The 24,846-nt window shown below is 43.2% G+C and overlaps 1 protein-coding gene across 12 annotated transcripts in view; it reads left to right on the forward strand.

Moving 5' to 3' along the window:
* Positions 1–24,846, forward strand: part of PTPRM (protein tyrosine phosphatase receptor type M) — a 656,058-nt gene that overhangs the window by 548,936 nt on the left and 82,276 nt on the right. For all 12 annotated transcript variants that reach the window (XM_042239325.2, XM_042239328.2, XM_042239326.2 and 9 more), the window contains one exon: positions 23,310–23,397. In XM_042239325.2, the coding sequence (XP_042095259.1) occupies positions 23,310–23,397 (88 nt within the window). The remainder of the gene's footprint in view (positions 1–23,309; positions 23,398–24,846) is intronic.

The following is a 24,846-nucleotide window of genomic DNA, read 5'->3' on the forward strand; positions in this document are numbered from 1 at the left end:
AGTAGCCCCTTGGAGTTTGCCTATTTTCCCCTGCCCTTAGTTAATTCTAAGCATCACTGGGGTGCCCACTGACTGGAGCATCTTTTGGTGCTGACGGATGGCACTAGTGGATGGAGGTGGTTGTTTGAGCTGGTGGATAGAACTGGAGCCAGTGGGTGGAGCTGGTTGGCATCGCTCATTGTCTTGCTACTCCATACCTGGTTGATGGGGAGTAAATCTTTCATATAGACTTCAGTGGGTTATGCTTTGCTTAGGCTCTAGATGTCCAATTTTCTTGTCCAGCTGTTTTTTATGACTTGGCACAGATCTCATTAACACCGCTGACCCCTTAACAGCTTTAAAGGGCATAGGGTGGGTTGCATAACATGGCGTTCGATCTCTTTCACACTAAATAAAATTTTTTATTTATGAGTTTGAGTCCTAGTCATGATTACTGCATTGGTCAGGTAACTTTAATGCTTTTCTTATTTTTAAAAAAGGCCGATATTTGACATCAGTGTTCCCATAAAATAAGTGATCCTATATAATTGCCTTTCCAAAGCTTTTCCCATGCAACTCGCCCCAAAATTGTCTGAATAGTGGTTGTCACAATTCCTGTGAACTGGCGCTTATGTCAGATAATTTAATCAGTGCTTGAACTGGGCTGGCGTTGCTCTTAGAAGGCCATTTTTCAGAAGGACATCCCTCTGAGCATTTGTTCTATAATTAGACCTAGAAACCCTTTTGCCTACAAGGACCTTCAGAAGTATTTGTAGACATTCAGAGCCTTCAGGGAAAGCCAGAGCACCACCATAAGTGCCTGAGCACCCTTCTGGGCAAAGTTAGAAAATGTTGAGCAAGGATGGGTAAGAGTTGGAGTTCTCTGTCCTTAGGAAACCATTCCTGCAGCGTCAGCATCAAGGCAGAGCTCACTGGGATTTTGATTGACACCAGACACTGTTCCACCATCCTGTGTTGAAGGACCACGAGCAGGGTCTCCCATAATTTGTGGGACATGTGTGATTCTCCTTCAGTCCAAAATCGCTGTGGAAAATGTGTTTCTTCTGCAGCCTTCAGTGGTATGTTCTGTGGGAAAGTGATGCTTCAAAAATTAGGATTTGGGACTCCCCTCGTGGTCCAGTGGCTAAGACTCTGCACTCCCTATGCAGGGGGCCCAGCTTGGCTCAGTGGTCAGGGAACTAGATCCCACATGCCGTCGCCAAGAGTTCACATGCCGCAGCTAAAGATCCTATGTGCTTCAACTAAGAACTGCACAGCCAAATCAGTCAATAAATATTTTTTAAAAATTAGGACTAGACTCTAACATTGTGATTAAATTGACAATAAAAATTACAGCATCTTCTTTCAGATATGTCCATTGGATTTATGAGGAGGCTAATAAAGAAAAAGGAAAGACTTTAATGCCTCCCAGAGACTCTCTTGTGTTTAGACCTTGGCAGGAAAGCAAAGAGAATAGCAGGTGAGTAAAGGAATTGCTGGCCATTAGGTGAGACATAAATGAGGGCAAGAAGTCTCTTAGAACACTTAAGCGAGGCCCATATTACGTCTGTTCAGGCCTGTGTCATCTCGCTCTCTCTCAGTCACCTTTGCTGTGCTGATTACTAAATACAAGACACACCCTTTTTAAAATTTTTATCATATCAGATTATAGTTGATTAACAATGTTGTGTTAGTTTCGGGTGTACCGCAAAATGACTCAGTTATAAATATACAAGTATCTATTCTTTTTCAATTTCTTTTCGCATTTAGGTTATTACAGAATATTGAGCAGAGTTCCCTCTGCGGTACAATGATAGGCCCTTGTTGGTTATCTATTTTAAATATAGTAGTGAAGACACCCATTTTTTTAAAGAAAATTTTCCAGGTGTCCTGCGTGTGCTGCCGACAGAGGATGCCCTCTGTGATGGGTGCCCCTTACAGGGGGCCTCCCAAAGCCCCTAGCCCCTCCTTTAGAAGGAGGGATGTGTGTCTCCCCACAGGACTGTTGTGGGAACAACATTCTGTGTGTGCATCTGTGTTATGCATAGATGCAAGCAGATCTTTCTGCTGAGACCTGGAACTGCGCCCCTACATTCTTGGGTCACTGCCAGAGCTTTGAGCCACCATTTCTGATGGAATCAGTTACTTGACCACCATCAGGCTTGGCTTTCCTAAGTCATGTTGAAATAGCACTCACTTCCCTCTGCTGGGAAACCCCTAAAACTCTGGGTGGTTGGGCCACCACCAGCAAGCTTCAGCTCAGCTCTCCTTGTAGCCTTTCTCTCTGTGATAAAAGTATCTAGCTCAATCAGGCCATCTCCTCCTCCCTCGTTCCCACACCTCTGTCTGTGTTGCTGGTGTCACTCACCTGTGCTTGGAGTCTGGTCCCGTCTCCCTGAAGCCTCCCTGCCCCACCCACCCACCAAGTGCTCCCTGATTTCTCCAGACCTTAACAGCACATGAGAGTCCATGCAACATGACTCAAGTGTCTCTTTGTACATCACTTTTGCCCTCTGCTGTCTGTCTCATGACTGTGACCCCCGACTGTAGTTTTCCAGGGATGAGGCCATTGGCTCTTTGGTGTGGTCTCTGCACTGTTCGGCACTGGGCTTAGCCCCTAGGAGGCCGGCTGGTTGGCTGGGACAAGGAACCCTTTACAGGACTTTCTTTTGGTGTGTCAACACAGGCCAGTGGTGCCCAAGTTTGAGAACCAATCATTATAATTTTATGGTTTTGAAAATCATGAGAAGCAGGCAGTGGGCATCGTCATGGTGGTGGTTAATCAACCTTTTTATCATAATAGCAGCTGACATTGGTTGGGCATCAGCCATGGGCCGCCCTGGTCTAAGCCCTTCCACATATTATCTCATTTAAAGCTCACCGCATGCTCCCACTCTGGACAAGAGGAAACTGAGGCTTAGAGAGGTCCATCTTTTGCACATGTCATGTGGGGAGCTGGATTTGAACCTGGACAGCTGTGCCTTTTAGGTACAATCAGGGTCAGAATCTCCCTGCCCACCATGCTTTAACCCTTAAGACATGAAGAGGTAGAAATCAAACAGTTGGCACAGGGATCCTGTATATGTCAGGTACCCAGAAAGCTTGGTAACTTGCTACTAATTGGGACAAATGGCAGGTCAGCATTTCCTAAAGCATAAAGAAATGATGCTTTCGAACTGTGGTGTTGGAAAAGACTTTTGAGAGTCCCTTGGACAGCAAGGAGATCAAACCAGTCAGTCCTAAAGGAAATCAACCCTGAATATTCATTGGAAGGATGGATGCTGAGGCTCCAATATTTTGGCCACCTGACGTGAAGAGCTGACTCATTGGGAAAGACTCTGATGCTGGGAAAGACTGAAGGCAGGAGAAGGGGGCCACAGAGGATGAGATGGTTGGATGGCGTCACTGACTCAATGGACATGAGTTTGAGCAAACTCCAGGAGATAATGAAGGACAGAGAAGACTGGTGTGTGCTGCAGCCCATGGGGTCACAAAGGGTCAGACAGGACTTAGGGAAGGAGCAGCAACAGCAACAAAGAAATGGTAGAGAGGTTGGAAACTAAGTGTATTGACTGCAAGACTATGTGGTGTTGATGTGAGAACTTCCACCTTGTGAACTGACCTTGCTTTATTCATACCATGTTTATGATTTTCCGTTGATTTGAAAATGTCAAGAGGGAGACGGAAGTGTAGATTTGGTCCAGTTAACACTCAAGGAGTCAGAGGAAGGAGGCTTAAAGAGACCCAGGAAATTTGTTCTTTGGCGCTGGCCATCTAAGGGGCGCCATACACTTAAACATTGTAATACTTTTTCCGGACAAGTGCAGCAGGTGTGATCAAGTAAAGCAACAGTGGAAAAGAGACATGGAAATTATTTGTCAGTGTTCAGTATGTAAAAATAAACATTTCAAAAATCAGTCTTCCAACTTTACGACTTTCAGAATGTAAGACAAATCCTCAAGACTAAAGGCAAAGCTCAAAGTGATCAGGATTTTTAAAAAGCAATGCTGTTTCGGGTGGATGTGGATGTGTGTGCTTTGTGTGTTTAAAGTTCTTGTGGCGTGATGAGCTGGGCAGTGGTCTGTGGGATCACTCTTAGGTGGGCAGCCAGATGTGCTACAGCTTTTAAAATAGTTTCTGCCTCTAGCACAGTCGGTATTTTTAGAGCCTTCAGGTAACAGTGATTTAAATGGAAAAGACAACGTATTTTGTGCGCCTATAACTTCACATGTGTAGGCAGAAAAGTGGGACAGGGGAAAAGCTATGGAAAACCATGAGCATGTCTGCATATAGGATTTGGTTTCTTGATGTGTAAATGTTTCATTGTGACATTCTGATAGGCAGTACACATTCATTCTTGAGCTCTTTTTTGGCCAACATCCTGTATCTGCATCTCAATGCATACCTCCTATCCAAGCCAAGAAACCATCTAAATAAATCTCTAATGGATCTAATGAATAGAAAAGGCTGGAGTCTTTGTAAGATAATATTTATATAACAGAGCTTCCCAAAGTTGCTATTTGGTTGTTCATTTGCTCAGTCATGTCCCGCTCCCTGTGACCCCATGAACTGCAGCATGTCAGGCTTCCCTGTCCTTCACTATCTCCCAGAGTTTGCTCAAACTTGTGTCCATTGAGTTGGTGATGCCATCCAACCATCTCATCCTCTGTCACCCTCTTCTCCTCCTGCCCTCAATCTTTCCCAGCATAAGGGTCATTCCCAGTGAGTCAGCTCTTCACATCAGGTGGCCAAAGTTATTCGAGCTTCAGCTTCAGCATCAGTCCTTCCAATGAATATTCAGAGGTGATTTCCTTTAGGATTGAGACTCATTAGTCTCCTATTTGGGGTGCAATGCAAAAAAATCAAAAACATCTGCTGTCTCCTGGGTTCAACATTATAACATTTTAAAGCAGCTAATTTAACTTGAGTACACAGTTCAAGTGAAAGAAGTCACAGGACAAAAAGGCAGAGCTGAAATACATGTCTTCAGTGTCCTTGAAAGTTTGATAAGGTGCCATGCTCTCCTAAGCTTCTGTAGAACAGTAAGTGAGGGGCCCATTGCAGAAAACTAAATTATACATAAAGTCATTAAGCCTCCACCTTCACTTCTGATTGAGGGATTGTTGCAGGAGTCGGTGAGAGCAGAGGCAAATGAAAAAATAAATAAATGAAAGACCTGATCACATTATGCATTTCAGTGGAAAGGTAATTGCTTATAAATTCATTTGAAGTTCTTGAGTACGTGCAAAATCATAGCTGCTAGAAATAAGAAAGGAGCCGTGGGACATAGCATCCTTGTGAACTCTGCATTTAACCCTCAGACACAGTGGGCCCGAAAGTCAGAAGTGGGTTCCCAGTGATGCTGGAGTTTGCATGTCCTGGATAGCCCCAAACTCTCCTACGGATTGAAATGATCACTCTTTCTTACTGTGGTTTTCCACCCAGAGACGTACTCCTGTAGACAGCACCATTTATTTCTCTTTTTCTAATTGAAGTATAGCTGACTTCCAATGTTGTGTTTCAGATATATATGTGTATATATATATATATATACACATATATATGGCTTCCCTGGTGGGTCAGGCAGTAAAGAATCTGCCTGCAATGCAGGAGACTCAGATTTGATCCTTGGGTCAGGAAGACCCCCTGGAGAAGAGAATGGCTACCCACTCCAGTATTCTTTCCTGGAGAAGTCTATGGACAGAGGAGCCTGGCGGGCTACAGTCCATGGGGTCACAAAGAGTCAGACATGACTGAGCAACTAATACATATATATATATATATATATATATATATATATACACACACATACATATATATATATATACATATATATGTATATATTTCAGATTCTTTTCCATTATGGGTTATTACAAGATGCTGAGTAGAGTTTCCTGTGCTGTACAGTAGGTCCTTGTTGGTTATCTATTATATATATAGTAATGTGTGTACCTTAGTCCAAACTTGTAATGTATCCCTCCCTGCCTCCTCTGTTGTCCCCTTTAGCAGCCATAAGTTTGTTTGCTATGTCTGAGTCACTCACTGTTTTGTAAATAATTTCACTTGTGTCATATTTTAGATTCCGCATATAAGTGATATCATACAGTTTTTGTCTTTCTCTGGCTTACTTCTCTTAGTAAGATCATGTTTAGGTTTATCCATGTCCATTTACTGCTTGTCCAAAGCATTTTTGTAACTGCTGCTTTGGAAGCATGTCTGAATAGACAGACTCTTTAGGAAGGTTATAAAATCTCCTCTTCCAAGATCATATATCCTGGAAAATGTTCTCATCTGTCAAAGCTGATCTAAATGTGAACGTTTTGAAAGGATGACGTGCAGTAATGACATCTGTTGAAGTCACCGTCTACTGCCAGGAATATGAAATGTGAAGGTCACTTATGTATAAGCCTTTGTAGCTTGGGGGCCCTCATAGCTCACAGAGCTGGAGAAAGCAGGAAGACCCTTGATTAACAGCCAGGACTCTGCAGATGCCGGCTGCCTCTTCAGCAGCCCAGTATAGTTCTTACTTAATGCTGGCTGCCAGAGTTGCCCACCCTGTGTCACTGCAGATCATGCCCCAGCTGAGGAGTGGGGCGACAGCCACGGTAAGCCCATTGACGGCCTTTCCTCTCCGTTTCATTTCTAAGCTTCCTTGTTGCTTTCTCAGCCTTTCCCTGGGCTCTTGCATGCCCTGGCAGGTCCACAAAGGTTTCCTTCCATCCACTGTCTTCCTTTAGAAGATGGTGTTCTCCTTGCTCTCTCCTCCTCAGCCTACAGTAGGGTGCGTGTTGCAGGGGTTGCCTCCCTGACCCCATGGCAGCTGAGCGTGATGCCCCCTGGGAGGACAGAAGATGCTCCCTCCAGTGCCGTGGTCACAACCCCTTGTGCTGCAGACGCTTCCTGTGTGGCTGGTGCCCCCAGGGGACCGAGCGCACAGGATGCAGCCACTCTGCCTTGTTTAGGGAGCTCGACTGAGCCAGGGACTGAGGGTCAACATCTTCTTTTCCCTCAGCCTTATCTGCAGCATCCTCCTTTCCCCAGAAAGGATGCAGGTCACAGACAGTAACCCTGCAAAAGGGGGCTGCCTCCCAGTTCATTCAGGGGCAGAGAAAGAAGCAGAGAAGGGAGGCACCTGAGTCGCCCTGGAGAGCTTTGTGGGGTCCACATACGCCCTCACAAATGCCTCCCAGCTTACATGCTGACACCCACTCTGCAATGTCAACTTTTCAACACTCATTACTGTTCCTTTTAGTAACTGAATTATCGGACATTACAAACTCTGCAATGTTTTCAATCCAATAAAAGTAATTTTGTTTGGGGGGGACCTGAGGTTTGGTGAACAGTTTTTAGACATCACATCAAAAGCACAATCCATAAAAGAAATACAATCAAGAGAATGGACTTCATTAAAATTAAAAATGTTTGCTCTAGAAGATGATGTGAAGAGGATAAAGAGACAAGCTCTAGTCTGAGAAAAAGTATTTGCAACCCACATATTTGACAAGGGACTTGTATCTGAGAAAGTAGGGAGGTCTCTGAGACTCAACAGAAAAAAAGCAAATAATCCAACTAGAAAATAGAAGACACTTCACCAGAGAGGATAATGGAGGGCAAATAAACACATGAAAAGATACCATGAACAGCCATTAACAAAATGCAAATTAGATCACCGAAGAGACATCACTATGCACAGATCACACAGCTGAAATAAAAAATAGGGACAATACCAAATGCTGTTTAGAATTCAGTCGTAAATTGCCAGAGAATGTAAAATGGGACAGCCTTGCCCGAAAATAGTTTGACAGTTTCTTTAAAAATTAAACACTCATTTACCATACAACCCAGCAGCCCCATTCTGGGCATTCATTCTAGAGAAATCAAACTTAAACTTCTTCCATCAACTGGCACCTACATTGGTCCAGCTTGTGTTTCCTGGTTTTAATATTGCACTGAAGTTATGTGGTAACCGTTGGTAGCCCCTGGGAAAATTAAAGGGTACACAGGGCCTCCCTGAGCTATATCTAGGCTCCCTGTGAGCCTAGAATTATTTCAAGATAAAAAAAGTTTTTAAAAAGTTATTTTTTGGTAGAGTTTAAAATTCAAAGTTATTGATTACTAACATAATTATTCCTGAACTCACTGGTGATGGTAATAGTCAGGTTGACTTTCATGAATATATCGAAATCTCTTCCTTGAGCATAAGTTAAACTACAAGAAGAAAAGGAATGAAGGAGTCGTATCTATAAGGAGGAGACATCTATGAGATGTTTTAGATAAATAACATGTGTTATTATGCATAATCATAAAGCACTAATGTTGTGAATAATAATATCTATGAGATATTAAGGACTTTTCTGGGGGTCCACTGGTTAAGACTTTGCCTTCCAGTGCAGAAGGTGCAAGTTCAATACCTGGTCAGGGAGCTAAGATACCATGTGCCAAAAACCAACACATAAAACAAAAGTAATCCTGTAACAAATTCAATAAAGACTTAAAATAATAATAATGTCTATGAGACATTATGGGTAAAGCACCTAGAAGAATAGTTAGAACTTAATTAATATAACAATAATGTCATCTATTATCTGTTGCTCTTAATTAATATTGAGAGTTTCTTGAGATTTCACTAAAAGAATTGTTATGTAATCAAAATATTTTGAACCAAAGTTCTTTTTCCTTACTACATTTCTTTTTGGCAAAAATTCAACTTCCCTTTCAGAAATCTTCTTGGCTGCAACACTAGTGTCTGCCTGTTATGTGAAAGTTAGTTCTGTCTTGTGATGGAGATGGTAATATAGGTCCTCTGAGGGCACTGGATCTTTGCTCTCTGCATTTCAAAATTGACCCTTGCATTTACTTTACTTTCAACTCTCTTGCTTTCTGTAAAATGTTTGGAGGCATTACTTCTGATAGCATGAAGCATCCCACTTTTAGTTTAATCCCAAACCTTGTAGTTCTAAATAAAAAATGGAACTATGTGCCCTCAAGGCTTTAATCTAATATCTGGTTCCTTGAATTAGGGCCAACTCGTCATTTCCTAAAGCATCAGCAGATTCCAAGTACACTTTTGGCTACTTCCTTTTAGCATCTGACCTTGGTTAACTTAAACTAGTTCTTGTCCTTTCAGCAGATTATGATCCAAAAAAAAAAAAAATTACACTGTAGAACACTGATGGAGTTTTTAAAATGCTAAGTACAATACCCTCCATGTAAGCAGCGCCTCTTCAGTAGTACTCCCTTTGTTTTGTAATTGAAGTATAGTTGATTTACAATGTTGTGTTAGCTTTGGTGTATAGCAAAGTGATCCATATACATACATAATCCTTTTCATATTCTTTTTTCATCATAATTTATCACAGGATGTTGAACATAGTTCCCTGGATCAGTAGCACTCTCCTATTTAATCATGATAGTAACTTATTTGAAACTAAATAAAAGCATATAATTTAAGAAAAAATTTTAAGAACCAAGCTTCAAAAATATTAAATTCATATACCCTTGTAATGTAGGAATCTTCTGATATATAAGTGTCACCTGTTCATTCACTAACACAGAACACCGCCTACCTGCCAGGATGCAGAGAGGCTCAGCTCCACCGTGTGGGGCACCTGGTCAAGAAAGAGACAGACCTTCCTGCTCTAATTCCCTGTACGTGACATGCATTATACTGATGACGTGACAGTTCTGTGTGCGTGTGCATGCATGCTCAGCTGCTGTTCTGTGGCCAACTCTTTGAGACCCCAGGGACTGTAGCCCACTAGGCTCCACTGTTATATGGCTGGCACTTAATGTGTAAAGGATCCTTTGTGTTTTTGTCACTGATATCCATTGGTTTGAATACTGAAAGCAATTCTGTTAAGTAATTTAAATTATTAGAGTATTCCAATTGGATAAATTAAAAAGCAGGTTCAGGAACTGGCCTGTGGCCTCGTGCTCAGGAATCCGTCAGACCTGGGGTTTCAACACCACCCTTTGAGTCCTGGATCCCAGGCTCTATCTTCTCCCTCACCCTGTGTTGGGAGCCAAGATTAAGGGTGAATTCAGAGATCCCTGCACCCCAACCACCGTGTGAGATGCAAAGGACAGATGATGTGCCTGGTGGCTTTGGGGAGGTCCACTCACGACGAATGAACAGGCTGAGATACAGGGTGAGGAAGTGGTTGCCTGTCCCGCTGGTTCTTTCACTCCTTCAGTTCCACTGTGACCTAGATTGGGGCTAGTGCATCTCTGTCACCTGAGAAGCAGAGACCTCGGGCTCAGAACGTGGCCCAGAGCGCTGCCAGGCGAGGCCGATAGCCCTGTTGTGGTGTCATTGCCTTTCCTTTTCTGTTATCCATACCTGCGGTGTATGTTTTGACTTTCCATTTACTGAAATGATACAGAATCTCATTTCCAAATAAACATATTTAAATATGAAAAATGTGTTAGTTGCTGAGTCGTGTCCGACTCTTTGCAATACTATGGACTGTAACTCACCAGGCATCTCTGTCCATGGAATTCTCCAAGCAAGAATACTGGAGTGGGATGCCATGCCCTCCTTCAGGGGATCTTCCCAGTCCAGGGATTGAACCCAGGTCTCCTGCGTGGCAGGCAGATTCTTTACCACTGAGCCTCCAGGGAAGCCCATATTTAAATATACGCTTCTTTAACTAAATAAATTAGAGGGAAGAGGTGAGGAGACAAGTGAGATGGTGAAAGGGAGACACACGGACCAAGACAGGACCAGCTTATGGAACGATGCTGGCTGCTGGGTCATCCTCATGAACCTTCGGGATCCTTGTTTCATCTTCCCCTCCACCTCCCTGCAGCTCCCCAAACCCAGAGCATCTTCAGAAAATGATAACAGTCTATAGGGAGCACATTCAAATGAATGAAGCATCCCACCCCAAGGTCGATGGTAAGGTGGTCTTAGCCAGTGATGTTTGATCTGCTTCAAGATGAGTTAGTTCTTTCAGAATCCCCTTTCTCTGGAGGGGTGGTCAGCACGTGGAAAATTCCACCAAGACTCCCACCCTGCCTGGTGCGGGCTCACTGTTTCCACTCCGTTTCTAATCTTCCCCTTCCTCCCCCTCACACCCAGAGTCTAAGGCTCAGAGCCAAGTCTTTCATCACAAGAAGTCTCCAAATGTCTAGGATGATGGTGTCACCAACTTTCTTTTTTTATTATTAATTTTTATTGGAGTATAGTGGTTTTATAATGTAGTGTTAATTCTGCTGTACAGCACAATGAATCATTTCTATGTAAACATATGCCCCCTCGTTTTTGGTTTTCCTTCCCATTTAGGTCACCATGGAGCATCAAGTAAGGTTCCCTGTGCTGTGCAGTAGGTTCTCGTTAGTTACCTAGTTCATGCATAGTATCAACAGTGTGTGCATGTCAATTCCAGTCTCCCAGTTCCTCCCACCCTCTTCAGCCCTGGGTAACTGTGAGTTTGTTCTCTACATTTGTGACTCTCTTTCTGCTTTGCAAATAAGGTCATCTGTACCATTTTTCTAGATTCCACATATAAGCCATGTTATACAATATTACAATATTTGTTTTTCTCTTTCTGACTTGCTTCACTCTGTATGACAATCTCTTGGTCCATCCACATCTCATTTCATTCCTTTTTATGACTGAGTAATATTCCTGTGTGTGTGTGTGTGTGTGTGTGTGTGTATAGAGCATATCTTCTTTATCCATTCCACTGTTGATGGGCATTTAGGTTGCTTCTGTGTTCTGGCTAAGGCATAATACTAATACAGTAGCACCACTGACTACTAAATAATAACTGCAATGAACACTGGGGTACATGCATCCTTTCAAATTATGGCTTTCTCCAGACATATGCCCAGGAATGGAATCGCTGAGTTACGTGGTAGCTCTATTTTTAGTTTTGTAAGAACCCTCCACACCCAACTCTCAATAAGAAACAACACTTGGCCAAACATCAGTCAGTAAAGGAAAGCAGCTATGGCTCCAATTTCAAAACAGGTTATAATTTTCACTAAAAATATTTGCTTCTAAAAGAATTTGGACTTTCTAACAGAATACATTGAGATGTAATTATTCTCCGCTGCTTGATTTCCAAGTTTCTAAAATAATCATCCCTTCTAAATTTTTACCGTGAATCTCCATGTCTCAGGTTCTGCAGGAAGAGCCTAGGAATGGTGCTGATAGGTTTTGTAAATGAATAGATGTCAAAAAAAGAGTCAGAAACCTCTCATTAAAATTCCCTTTTCTGCTACACTTGTTCATTCTTAAGCCTGTCATGTCTAGAAAAGTATCCTTAGATTTTCCATCACATTTGATGGAGCTTCTGTGCTGTGATTCGTGAGGTGAGGACAGTTTAAAATTCACAGCCCTCCAAGAAACACCTTGGAAAAGATGTTTGCTAACAGACAGGAAAGATGAAACAATAATCACCCCACTTCTAAATGCTATACAGAACCCGTGGAGGGAAGACGGATGGAGAAGAACGGAAAGGATGTTATCAGGGAGACAGTACCAAAAAATGGCTGCAAAGTCAGTAAGGATTGATTGTCATTGAAGTTTGGAGCTCTGATGTTAGAACAAGAACAGTAACTGCTAGCGCTGACTGAGGACTTCCTGTTTCCCGGTGCATTGCGCATGTGGAGCCTTGAGTCCTTAACACCACCTTGTTCAGCAGGGAGACTTCTTAGGTTTTCAGATAGGACAGAGGCAGGTACCCACATGCTTTTGTGAAAGCTCACCCAGGAGAAGGGCATAAACCAGAAGGCAGTGGAGTGACCAGGTAGGACGCTACTGCAGTGATGCAGGCCAGAGGTGCGTGGAAGTCAGATTTTCTGGCTGGTCTTGGAAGGAAAGGAGCAGCTCACTTTCTGCAGAAGCATCCATTTATTCTCCAGATGTTTCAGGGATTCCTTTTTCTCCAGAAGGGATGCTTGCTTGTCTCTGAAGATGTGGGCACCATTAGCACAGGCTTACCGACAAATCACTCTTCCAAGGCAGGTACAGAGGTGGAGGAAATTACAGTCCTTGAGTGGTATTATCATCTCAGACCCCGGCAGTATCTGCATCTGAGGGGAAATGAAAACCGCTATCTCTCTGAGAGATGCTAGCAATCTCCGAGGAAGACAAACCCACAGTGACTTAGAGAGTCTGCAAGGCAACTGCTTCAGGCACTCTCCCCTACCTGGAAAGCAGAGCAGTCCACTTTTTGGTGTGAGCTGTGACGAGCCGCTCGTTGGCATCATAATTTTGATACCCCATGCACCAGGATAATACAATGAGGACAGGCCACGTCCAAGTTCCAGAACCTTTGCAAAACTGCTTGATCTCATGATGTCCACCATGATCAGAGATAGGCAGTGCTGAAGTCAGAAAATGAAATTCTGGCCAAGTTCTTGGTAGTGACTATGAACAGTGCTCTAAATCCCTGCAGTGCAGCCCTGCCCTGCCCCCCAGGGGCACACGGGGCAGCAGAGGCCCCATCAGGACTATCGAGGAGAATGAGTCTGCAAATGCAGCCTTTGACCTTCAAACTGAGGGATGGCCTCCTCGTGATGGCCCTTGAGAGCCCCCTTCAGGGACCAGTGCCACAGGACCAGAGATTCCCTGAGACTCTGAGCTGCCTCTGCAGCATCAGTGGGTGACAACATCCTCATGTGGCTGAAAGTGGGGTCTGGCTGCTTTCCCCTTGAAAGCCAGTAATGAGGCCAGGTTGGTGAAAAGAAAAGTTGGCTTTCTTTCGGAAGCCAGCAACCTGAGAGAGGATGGACTACTGTCTAAAGACCAACTCTCCCCCACTGACCACCAGTGGGCTAGAGCTTTTATAGATGAGGGGAAGGGCTCCTTGCAGAAACAGCACAGTCAGCTCTGACTGTCATCTTGAAATTGGTCATCAATGGTCTGACCTACATCATCTTGATTGTATTATGTACAGTTAGTATTCAGTTCCAAGGTCTGTTCCAATTTCCTGAGGCTAGTTCTCAGGACAGTGGCAGCTTATGTCATAGTTATAGTCTGGTCATCGTGATTAACTTCTTCCACCTGGTGGGGTTTCAGCATTATTAGACAGCTCACAGGATACGGCTGAGAATATTATCTATCACCCTGAGAAGGAACTAAAGGGCTTTGCCTTTGCTTAGTGACTAAACTACTGTTGTCGAGTCTTGTTGAAATGCTTTCCTTTGTTTCTGCATCTTCCCACTTCTCTGATTAAACTTATTCTTTGGCTAAAGTTTTTCTACACATAAAATGCAGGTGGAGGACACGGTGGGGAAGGACCATAGAGGCCTGCTCCATCTCACTCACGTGTGTGTTACAGGGGTGTCCAGGCCTTAGAAGGCTGCCCAGATGGGATGTTTCTGTTCGTTGTGATAAGGCCCATTCTGACAGGTCTGAGGTGATATCTCATTGTAGTTTTACTTTGCATTTATCTGATGACTAACAATGTTGAGCATCTTTTCATGTGCCTGTTGGCCTCCTGTATGTCTTCTTTGGGAAAATGTCTATTCAGATTTTCTGCCCATTTTTTAATCAGGTTGTTTGTCTTTTGTATGCTGAGTTATATGCGCTGTTTATATATTTGCATATTAACCCTTATCAGTCACATCATTTGCAAATACTTTCTCCCATTCTGTATGTTGTCATTTCATTTTGTTGATGGTTTCCTTTGCTGTGCACAAGCTTTTAAGTTTAATTAGGTCCCATTTGTTTTTGTTTCTATTTCCTTTGCTTTAGGAGAAAGATCCAAATAAATGTTGCTACGATTTATGTCAAAGAAAGTTCTGCCTAAGTTTTCTTCTGGGAGTGTTATGGTTTCCAGTCTCATATTTCAGTCTATAATACATTTTTACAAAATAGCCCCTTTTTAAAGCCATCTTACTGTGCCTCAGTCTCTAGAATTCTGAAGGACATTGGCCATGCCTGTGGAATGTTTAGCAACAACCCAGGCTTCAAAGTGACTGTTTTTACCTCTTTTTCTCCATCACTCAACTGAAGAGTATTTTTTCCTCTCTGCCCACTTGATCAGTGGTTTTCAGATTTTTTTCCTGCTTCGGTTCACTTGAGGGATATGTCATATCATTAGCAGGAACTTAGTACTTAAGTGATTCTCAAGGTGGAAAGAAAGAGGGTTTTGAAATTGGGCACACTGACTGAAAGGCAGGTAGACTGCGGGTTCCTCCAGGGTGCACCTGGCTTCCCATGCCCGGAAAACCAGTGTGCAGACAGCCACAGAGTTGTGTGTCATCCAACAAGCTTGCTCCATTGCTGAGCCATGTCTGACTCTTCGTGACCGCATGGGCTGCAGTGCGCCAAGCTTCCCTGTCCTTCACTGTCTCCTGGCATTTGCTCAACTCGTGTCCATTGAGTCGGTGATACCGTCCAGCCATTTCATGCTCCCTCATCCCCTTGTCCAACAAGCTTATTCCACAAAAAGTGGGAGATAGAAATGCCTCATGGCTTATGACCCTCAGCCGGGTGGCTTCAGAAAGCTACACGCACGGTGCGATGTGGCCAGCTCAGTGGCCAAGGGTGAGGGACAGAGTTCAGAGCCAACAGCCCTCGGTCTCACCTTCTCCACTGCCTGATCTCAGATAAGCCACTTCACACCTTTTGATCCTAAATTCCCTTCTTGGTACAGTAGAAATAAAAAGACTCTACCTGGTAGAGCTTCAAAGATCCCATAAGCATATATTATTCATATATGACATTGCTGTAAAAAGTCACTCATTCAGAGCAATATCCAACAGAATAAAAAATATTTTTAAACTCAGTCAAATGTCAGGGGTAGTGTTTCTGGGCACTGAAACATCACATAACTTTTTTAGGCTGCAAACGTCAATTCCATTTTCACATGAAATAGAGATGTTAGAGAGCAGGAAGGCCGTAGAGCAACCATTGAGAAGGTCATCACCCACTGAATCTCGCAAGATAGAAAAATTCTTCAAAAATGGAGTTGAATTAAATTTCAAGAAAACATGGCCATTTGAAGTCCTGAGATCAATTAGCAACTTTTTAAAAGATATCAGAATTTTAACATTTAGACTTCAGTTTGTTTAGAAATACCTGTACATGACCTAGACAGCATATTAGAAAGCAGAGACATCACTTTGACAACAAGGTCCGTATAGTCAAAGCTATAGTTTTTCCATACATAATGTATGGATATGAGAGTTGGATCATGAAGAAGGCTGAGTGCTGAAGAATCAATGCTTTCCAATCGTGGTGCCAGAGAAAATTCTTGAGAGTCCCTTGGACTGCAAGGAGATCAAACCAGTTAATCCTAAAGAAAATCAAGCCTGAATATTCACTGGAGGGACTGATGCTGAAGCTGAAACTCCAATACTTTGGCCACCTGATACAAAGAGCTGACTTACTGGAAAGACCCTGATGCTGGGAAAGATTGAGGGCAGGAGAAGGTGATAGTAGAGGATGAGATGGGTAGATAGCATCACCAACTCAGTGGACATGAATTTGACCAAACTCCAGGAGATAATGATGGCAACCCATTCCAGTATTCTTGCCTGGAGAATCCCATGGACAGAGGAGCCTGACAGGCTACAATCCGTGGGGTGGCAGGGAGTCAAGCACAACCGAGCAACTAAGCATGCATGCATGCAGGAGATAGTGGAGGACAGAGGAGCCTGGCGTGCTGCAGTCCATGGGGTTGCAAAGAGTCAGACATGACTTAGTGAGTGAACAAGAACAACAACAGCACATGAGTCAAGATTCTGGTTCCTCCCAGTCCTCACCTCTCTTGAGCCTCACACAGTCCCTTTGGCTGCCTCCGTCCAGGACATTGATGATGACAGTGACTGGTGGTCACCGCTATCTCTGGCCCCGAGCTCCCTGGCCACCTTCCCATCAGCACTGCACTCTGCGGCCTGTCCACAACTGTGGTTGCGTCTTCAGTTGCTTTAATGCAATAACAATAAATAGTTTACATGGACCAAATAAAATACAACACTTGGAAGAACCCAAAAAGTAGTATGGACAAAAAACAAAGAAAGTTCAGAGACGTGGCGCACACCAGTGAATGCATCTTCCTTTTCTGAGCCTGATGATCTTAGTCATTTTATGTGCCCAGTTTTGTTCATATGAGAAAGGGAGGAAAAATTCGATTTCAGAGGCTTCAAAGAAAAAAAACAACTCGATTCCGCACTGCCTGAGAACATACTGGGCATTATGTACAACCCTGACCTGCATCCTATTCTTCCAGGCAGCTTTTCTGTTCAATAGGGGGTTTTTTTTCCTCCTTTTTTTTTTGTATCTGGCATTTTTAACAGACTGCAGCATTTTGGAGTCACGTTCTCTTGAGGTGGGCAACTGAAATGTATCATTATATCCTGCGGAAAGTGACAGTGGGATGAGAAGTGGGGAGGAAGTTACTGAATTGCAAAAAACGTGTTTGCCATTCAGACACAAACGGCTGTGAGAGACGTCCCCTGTCCTTCCGCTCTGCGCCCGGGGACTGCGTGGCATCTTCGTGTGGAGTCATTGGTATTCGCTAGAGCTTGCCTGCTTTCATTTTTATTGTTTCTGAGACTTATTACTCTTCAGAGTGTTCCCCGGTTTGCTGCCTCTTCTCAGTATATATGAGCTAAGGTAGTCAGAGGAAACACTTTAATTACATTTTAAGTAGAATCAGAGCCTAAGTCTATTTATGAAAATTCTAACAGACGGTATAGCAAGGCCATTAACTTAAATCCCCAAAATAACATAAAGTGTTTTTTTAAATAATAAAAAGTCCATAGTTGGTGCATTGAATTGTATCTGCATATTAAAAATAGGCCCTGAACATTAAATATTGCCTAACTGCGCATATTGTATTTGAAAAGCCCTGCTGTGAAAAGCACCCTGGGACCTGGACTGTCGAGGTGTCTCCCAAGCTGGTCTTAATGCGGCTGCTCCGAGGACAGGGCCTCATCAGCAGCTAACGATGTTCTCGCGTTGCCTTCGCTGTGTCTCACTGGGCCTCTTTTTTAAAGATGCTCCTGTGCTTTGGTTAAATTGGATTTTAACCACAACCTGCTCATAACTTTAGTCAAGCAAAGACTGGAGAGATTAAGGAGGATTTGAAGGTTGTACTTAAATGTAAACTTCAGGGTGGGCAAGCTGAGTATCGCCCCCAAAATTCCTGTGCTCAGGAATCCTCGTGTTTCTTCAAGAACCCAGGCTCTCTCTTAGCCACTGCAGGATTCAAAACCTGGTTGGCTTTCCTTCCAGTAAATGTGAGAGGAGCAGCTCTTCTCTAGAGCCTCATAAACAATGTGATTTCTTCCTTCTCAGGAAGACTGGTTCCAAGTAGGATTCTTCTGAAAGCATTCAGTGATTCAATTGATGTAGCTTTATTGGAACACATACAACTTTTGACCTCCTTGCAGATAAAAGAGATAGCCAAAGAACCTTTTGTTCTTACCCTCAAGAAACATGCCCAGCAGAAAATCTAAAATGTGTGCTGATTTGCTTCATTTATTACAAGATATTTAGGAGCCAAAAGGGCTGTGAAATAGGGCACAGTAGAATGATTGTGTAGCAAAATTACTTAATTTTCCTGGGGCGCATTTCACTAGTGGGTTTATTAGCAGCTATCTGTCCAACTCATGGTCTTCAAAAAAAAAGAAAAGGGGGTATGTCAGAGTAGTCAGAGAAGGCTCGGTGCCTCAGGAAGACAAAGCCTAGAGGAAGAGCCACGTCTGCCTCTGGAGTCTCAGATCTGTGCTGGGCCTCACTGGGGGCCAGAGAGGAAACTGTATTTCATATCCCTGATGACCTGCATTTCTGCCCTGGTTACTATTTTGCTTAGACTTCCCAAGCCAGGAAGGCAGCCAGGGACTCACTCTGTCAAAGACCCATCTTCAGGTCACAGCTTCTCTGAATGCCAAGTGGCTCTAGAGCTATAGACAAAGTTTTATTTTCTAAGTAGAAATTTAAACAGTTGTCTTTCATCCTACTGCAGGAATAAGAGGGAATCCAGTCTAAGGTAAATATTTTCTCAACTATTTTGAAAATGTACGCTAATGGAAAGCCGTAACATTTACAGCTGGGTCTATCTTAGAAATTTTTACAATGATAATCTCCATAACAAAAAGAAACAAGGCCAAGTTATCAATCTAGAAAGTCTTTTTTTCCTCTCTGACTTCCGCATTAGATATATTACTGATGTTACAACCCAAAGACAAGAACAGATGGTTTTCATCATGAGTGAATTCCGGGGGAGATTGGCTGTGTAATCGGAAGCAAAACTGTGCCAGAATATGCTAGACCCGGCGGAGAAGCCAATGGCACCCCACTCCAGTGTTCTTGCCTGGAGAATCCCAGGGACGGGAGAGCCTGGTGGGCTGCTGTCTATGGGGTCGCACAGAGTCGGACACTACTGAAGTGACTTAGCAGCAGCAGTAGCAGCTAGACCCGGTCAGCAAATCCACGAGTTAGAAGACCATGGGTGGCACCAGTCATCTAATCGTTTCCTTGAAGCAGCTTTTTGTTTTGCTTTGTTTTGCTTTTGTTTAAAGAAAATACATCTTGCCGCTTAAACTTATTCATATTATTCCTGGATAGGAAGCTGGAAGGTTCGTGGCAAGAACTCTCACTTCTGCTGTCTCACTCCTGCTGTCCCTTCCCCGTGACAATCACATTATACCTGGAGTTAAAATTTCCTGTTTTGGGGAAGCAATCCAACATCTCTAATATTCTCTTGTTGTAAACCTTGATTTAGAGACAAGGAGATATGACCTAGATTGGAAAGCGGTCCTTGGCCATGTGTGGATTTAATTGCTGTCCCCTCCAAAGTCCTTGTTGGGAGGGGCGCCCAGAAGAGCCAGGGATTTAGAGTCAGGAAGCACTGAGGTCTGGCCCGGGCTGGTCCATGATAAGCTGGTCTGTGGTAAAGTCTCCCTGTTTCTCCTATCCTCAACATAGCAGTCCTCCGTGGCTGCCGCTCTCATGAAGATTAGTCAAGCAATGGACTCTTCATCCTGCTTACTTATCGATACCCCCGCCCGTGTGGTCAGTGCTGGGAGATGGAGAGCATGGGCCCCACCCTCATAAAAACACGCAGAGCTCAAGTGCAGGGAGATTGGTTATCATCTCATTGCTTTTACGTTTCCTGGTCACCAGGTACACGAAAACAGCCAAATTAAGATAACTTTTTTAGATTCACAGACTTAGAGAATGAGAATTTATGGTTACCAGGGGTGAAGGGGGTGGGGTATAGATTGGGAGTTTGGGATTGACATGTACACACTGCTGCATTTGAAATAGATAATCCGCAAGGACCAACCATATAGCGCAGGGAACTCTGCTCAATGTTCTGATAAACGGGAAAATGAGGGAAAGAATTTTTAAAAGAACAGGCATATGTTTATGTGTGACTGAATCACTTTGCTGTACACCTGAAACCAACACAGTATTGCTAAATCAGCTACGCTGTTGCTGTTATCCAGTTGCCCAGTCGTGTCCGACTCTTTGTGAACCCATGGACTATAGCACACCACTATACTCCAATATAAAAGAAAATGTTTTAAATAACTTTTTTTAAAAGCAAGGGCTATTGGAACTCCTGTGATCACCACAAATGCTAAAGAAACACAACTGTGATGTGAGCACCATCTCCACAGGAGAGCATCTGTCTGTCAAGAGTGAGAAGGAGCTGGCACTAGTGACTCAGGGTGGCATTGCCTCCCATGGCCCAAGATCATCTCCTTGTACTCATGGAGCCAGTGACCCCTCCCTGCGCCATAGTTGCCCCCCTCCTATCTATCTCTTATCCTCTGGTGAGTTAACTAGTACCCAGGGATCTACTGGAAGATACCCAGGTCTTTCCCAGAATCAGGTCCCTTCTTCCTCTTCCCATGAAAAAGACAAAGTCTGGAAAGTTTCACACGTGTGGAGAAGGCAGAGGGGAATGAAATTGGTAATTACATCGCGACAGACTCAAAGTATTAATAGAATTAAAATGTCATAAGGGAAGTCAAATAATAGTCATTACTCAACGGTAAAATAACTGTCACTCATAGAATAACAATGACACAATTCAGAAAAAGAGGATGACTTTTAAATCCCTGAAGCTATTTTAAATGCATATTTTATGGAGGAATAGAAGTTACATGTCTGAATAAATCCTTTATCCTATAATGGTCTTGTTCTAGATGGAATTAACTAGTGGTTTTACTGTATCATTATTGATTTAATTTATTAATAACCCTTAAAATGTTTTTTCTTGTTTTTGCCCTGCATTGCATGGCATCTTACCCTTCAGTAGCAGTGTACATTGGGAATCTGTTGCTGTTATTCAGCTGATAAGTCATATCTGCCTCTTTTCCACCCCATGGACTGCAGCACTCCAGGCATCCCTGTCCTTCACCATTTCCCAGAGTTTGTTCAGAGTTCTGTGCATTGAGTCTGTGATGCCATCCAGTCATCTCATCCTCTGCCACCCCTTCTCTTCCTGAATCTCTGAATCTGTTAATGCAGCTCTTAGTGCGTAGTTCATCTAATCCTGGTCTGCCTCCATGATTTTTTCAAAATGATAAAATACAGTGTAAAAACTATTAAGATAACGAGGTGTCAACAATGACTATGACTAAGGTATCTTACCTTAATTTTAGATGGGCAATTTAATATTGATGCGAATGTAAGTTGGTGCAACTGCTTTGGAAAACAGTATGGAGGTTCCTCAGAAAACTAAAAATAGAACTACCATATTAACCAGCATATACCTGGGCATATACCTAGACAAAACTACTATAATTTAAAAAGATACATGCACCCCCTATGTTCATAGCAGCACTATTTATAGTAGCCAAGACATTGAAACAGCCTACATGTCCATCAACAGATGAATGGATAAAGAAAATGTGTGTGTGTGTGTGTGTGTGTGTGTGTGTGTGTGTGTGTGATGGAATACTACTCAGTCATTAAAAAAGAACTAAATAATGTCATCTGTAGCAAGGCAAATGCAACTAGGGATTATACTAAGTGTATTGGGATTGGGGAGGGATGAACTGGGAGTTTGGAGTTAGCAGATGCAAACTGTTGTGTACAGAATGAATAAACAACAAGGTCGTACCATATAACACAGGGAACTATTAATAGATTCAATATTCTGAGATAAACCATAATGGAAAAAAAAACATAAAAAGAATGTATATCACTAGTCACCTTGCAGTTAATTTTACTGCAAAAATTAAGACCATATCTAAATCAGCCATCACTAAAAACTGTTTCCCATGGGGTCTGTGAGCAGATGCGTCCCCACCCCAGTCATACTAAGGAGCAGTTCAACTGGACCCATGAAAAGGGATCATAAATTGTTTCCGTTGAACCCCAGACTGATCACTTAATAGTGGCTACTGGTGTAAATAGCCAAGATGGCCAAGTGCTCTGTGGGGGTGGAGATTAAGGGAGCAGAAAGGAGCTTTCTGTTCTAAAGAGGGAAGTTGGGAAGCCGCCCTGGGGTGTGTTTGAGGATGTGCGTTCCTGGCAGCACGTTCTCTGGCCCCAGGATGTGTCAGGACGATGCTTTCAGGCACCTGCTTTGCCTGCATGTCTTCCTCCTGCTCGTATCTTCTTTCCCAGTTGCTGCCAGAAATGTAAACGTAGGTGCAGGAGAAACAACAGATCCGGGTCACCAAATGCTGCTTGCTGCTGTCCTTCTTCCCAGCTCTTCCTTACAGCGTTGACCACGCGAAGGTGAAGCAGAATGTGGACTAAAGTGGAAACTAAAATCCCAGATTTTTTTTCACATGTCAGCTGATAGCAGAGGACATTTTCATCATAACTTGAATGGAAAAACGTATATCTGACTACCAACTGGAAGATTAAAGACCCTGGGCTTAATAATGCCAAATCCTTAAATAAATGGACATCTAAGCTCCATTGAAAATGAAGGGAAAACTCTAGCAGAAGTTCTTAGAGGATTTTTAAGCTTGAAGTTGTGAAGTCTTAGCTTACCTACTTTCAATTTTAACCAAAAATAAATCTTTCAGTTTGCAATTGGGAAGAAAAATGATATCTTTATATCTCATAGGAGAACACTGAAGGATGATGACATAATTAAGAAGTTGAAAGAACAGAGATAAATACCCAGCCATTTTTAATACATCATACAGATGAATTGGGGCTTATTCTTCAGTCCCCATCCATATTTGTAACATTTTAACTAAAAGAAAACAAAAAAACTAAATTAAATATTTAATATATAAAGTAGTTTAATAATCCATTATCTCTTTCCTGTGAACATTCTTTTCCTTCCTTGACCCTCGTACATTTTTTAACAACACCCTCCGTCGTTAAAATCCCTGTGTTTGTTTACTGCACCGAATTGTAATTCGTCATGTCACTTTTCTCTTTCTTCCAGAGCTTCTTTGAAGGGCAGTCTGCACCATGGGACTCTGCTAAGAAAGATGAAAACAGAATGAAGAACAGATATGGGAATATTATTGCCTGTGAGTGTTGACAGCATCATTGCGCTGTGATGTAACTTTCTTTTCGCATCTGCGAAGATTGACCCCCGGCCTCATGCGGCGAGAATTTGCAGTGCAATTACTGCCTTCATCTCGCCGGAAAAGCTGGTGTGATGCTTCTCCTTAAGGAAAAGAAAAGCTACCTAAATACCCCCGCTACGTCCATGTGTCTTGCTGTGGCACTGGTTTTACTTTTAGATATAAGGTTTGGGTAACCTAGGTGATGTGCAAATGCTAAGAAAATGCATTCTGGAAGGAGTAAACAAAACAGATCTGATCATTCCCAGCTGTTTCTTGGGAAGGAATAGAAATAACTCGAAGCATGCCTCGATGCCAGGAGCTCGGGACTCTCGGCAGACACGAGCTCATTAATCCTGGGACACTTGGGGTAAGGAGGTCAGTAACAGCCCCGTTTTGAGGACAGGAAACTGAAATGCAGAAGTTAAATGATCGTCCCCGTATCACAACACTCATTAGCAACGGAGCTGAGATGATCACTCAGAAATTCCCAGTTCCCATGAAGCGGAATGCCACCAATCCATAATGTCTCAGTCGGTTCTTAAATTGAGCCCAGCCTCATTAATGTTCCGTAACGATGTGGAGAGGCCTGGTAGATTGATGAGCTTCCCTCTTCCAGGGCTGAAGCCATCCATCCTTGCATTGCACTGCTCAAAGCCACACGAGTACCGACAGGGTACTCACAGAATTAATGCTATTTCTAAAGATATGTTAAAGAACAAACAGTAACAGTGTGAAATACAGAGCACCTAGCCCATCCAGCCTTATTACTTATAAGACAACAAATTTGAAAGGTTCTGGTAGTCCCAGGGAGCCGTGTATTAGCTTGCTTGTTTGTGTAAATGCGGTTAGATTTCACCTGCCTGAGTTAACGTTTCTTGGTGGGACGGCTGAGATCCTGTAGCAGCATCTACTGCTGCTGTGAATGTGCTAAGTCGTGTCCAACTCTTTTCAATCGCATGGATGGTAGCCCACCAGGTTCTTCTATCCATGGAATTCTCCAGGCAAGAATCCTGGAGTGGGTTGCCATTCCCTTCTCCAGGGGATCTTCCAGACCCAGGGATCAAACTTGAGTCTCCTGCGGGTCCTACCTTGCAGGTGGATTCTTTACCACTGAGCCACCCGGGAAGGCCACACTATGATGCCTGACACGTCTCTGAATAGCAAAATGATGACTGTAGTCAAGCTAGTGAAGTACAGTATCGTCTCCTCGCATAGTTGTCATGTTTCATGTGTGATGAAAGCACCTGAAATTTACTCTCTTGACAAATTTCTGGATTCAGCACAGTGTTAGTAACCCTCATCATCATGCTGTACATTTCCTGTCTAGATTTAGTCATCCTGTGTGGCTGTCACTCTGTCCCCTTTGACCAGCAACCCCCATCAGAGCCATTCCCCCACCTCCCAAGCTCC

The sequence above is a fragment of the Ovis aries genome, chromosome 23 (assembly GCF_016772045.2).
Source record: "Ovis aries strain OAR_USU_Benz2616 breed Rambouillet chromosome 23, ARS-UI_Ramb_v3.0, whole genome shotgun sequence".
Lineage (NCBI taxonomy): Eukaryota > Metazoa > Chordata > Mammalia > Artiodactyla > Bovidae > Ovis > Ovis aries.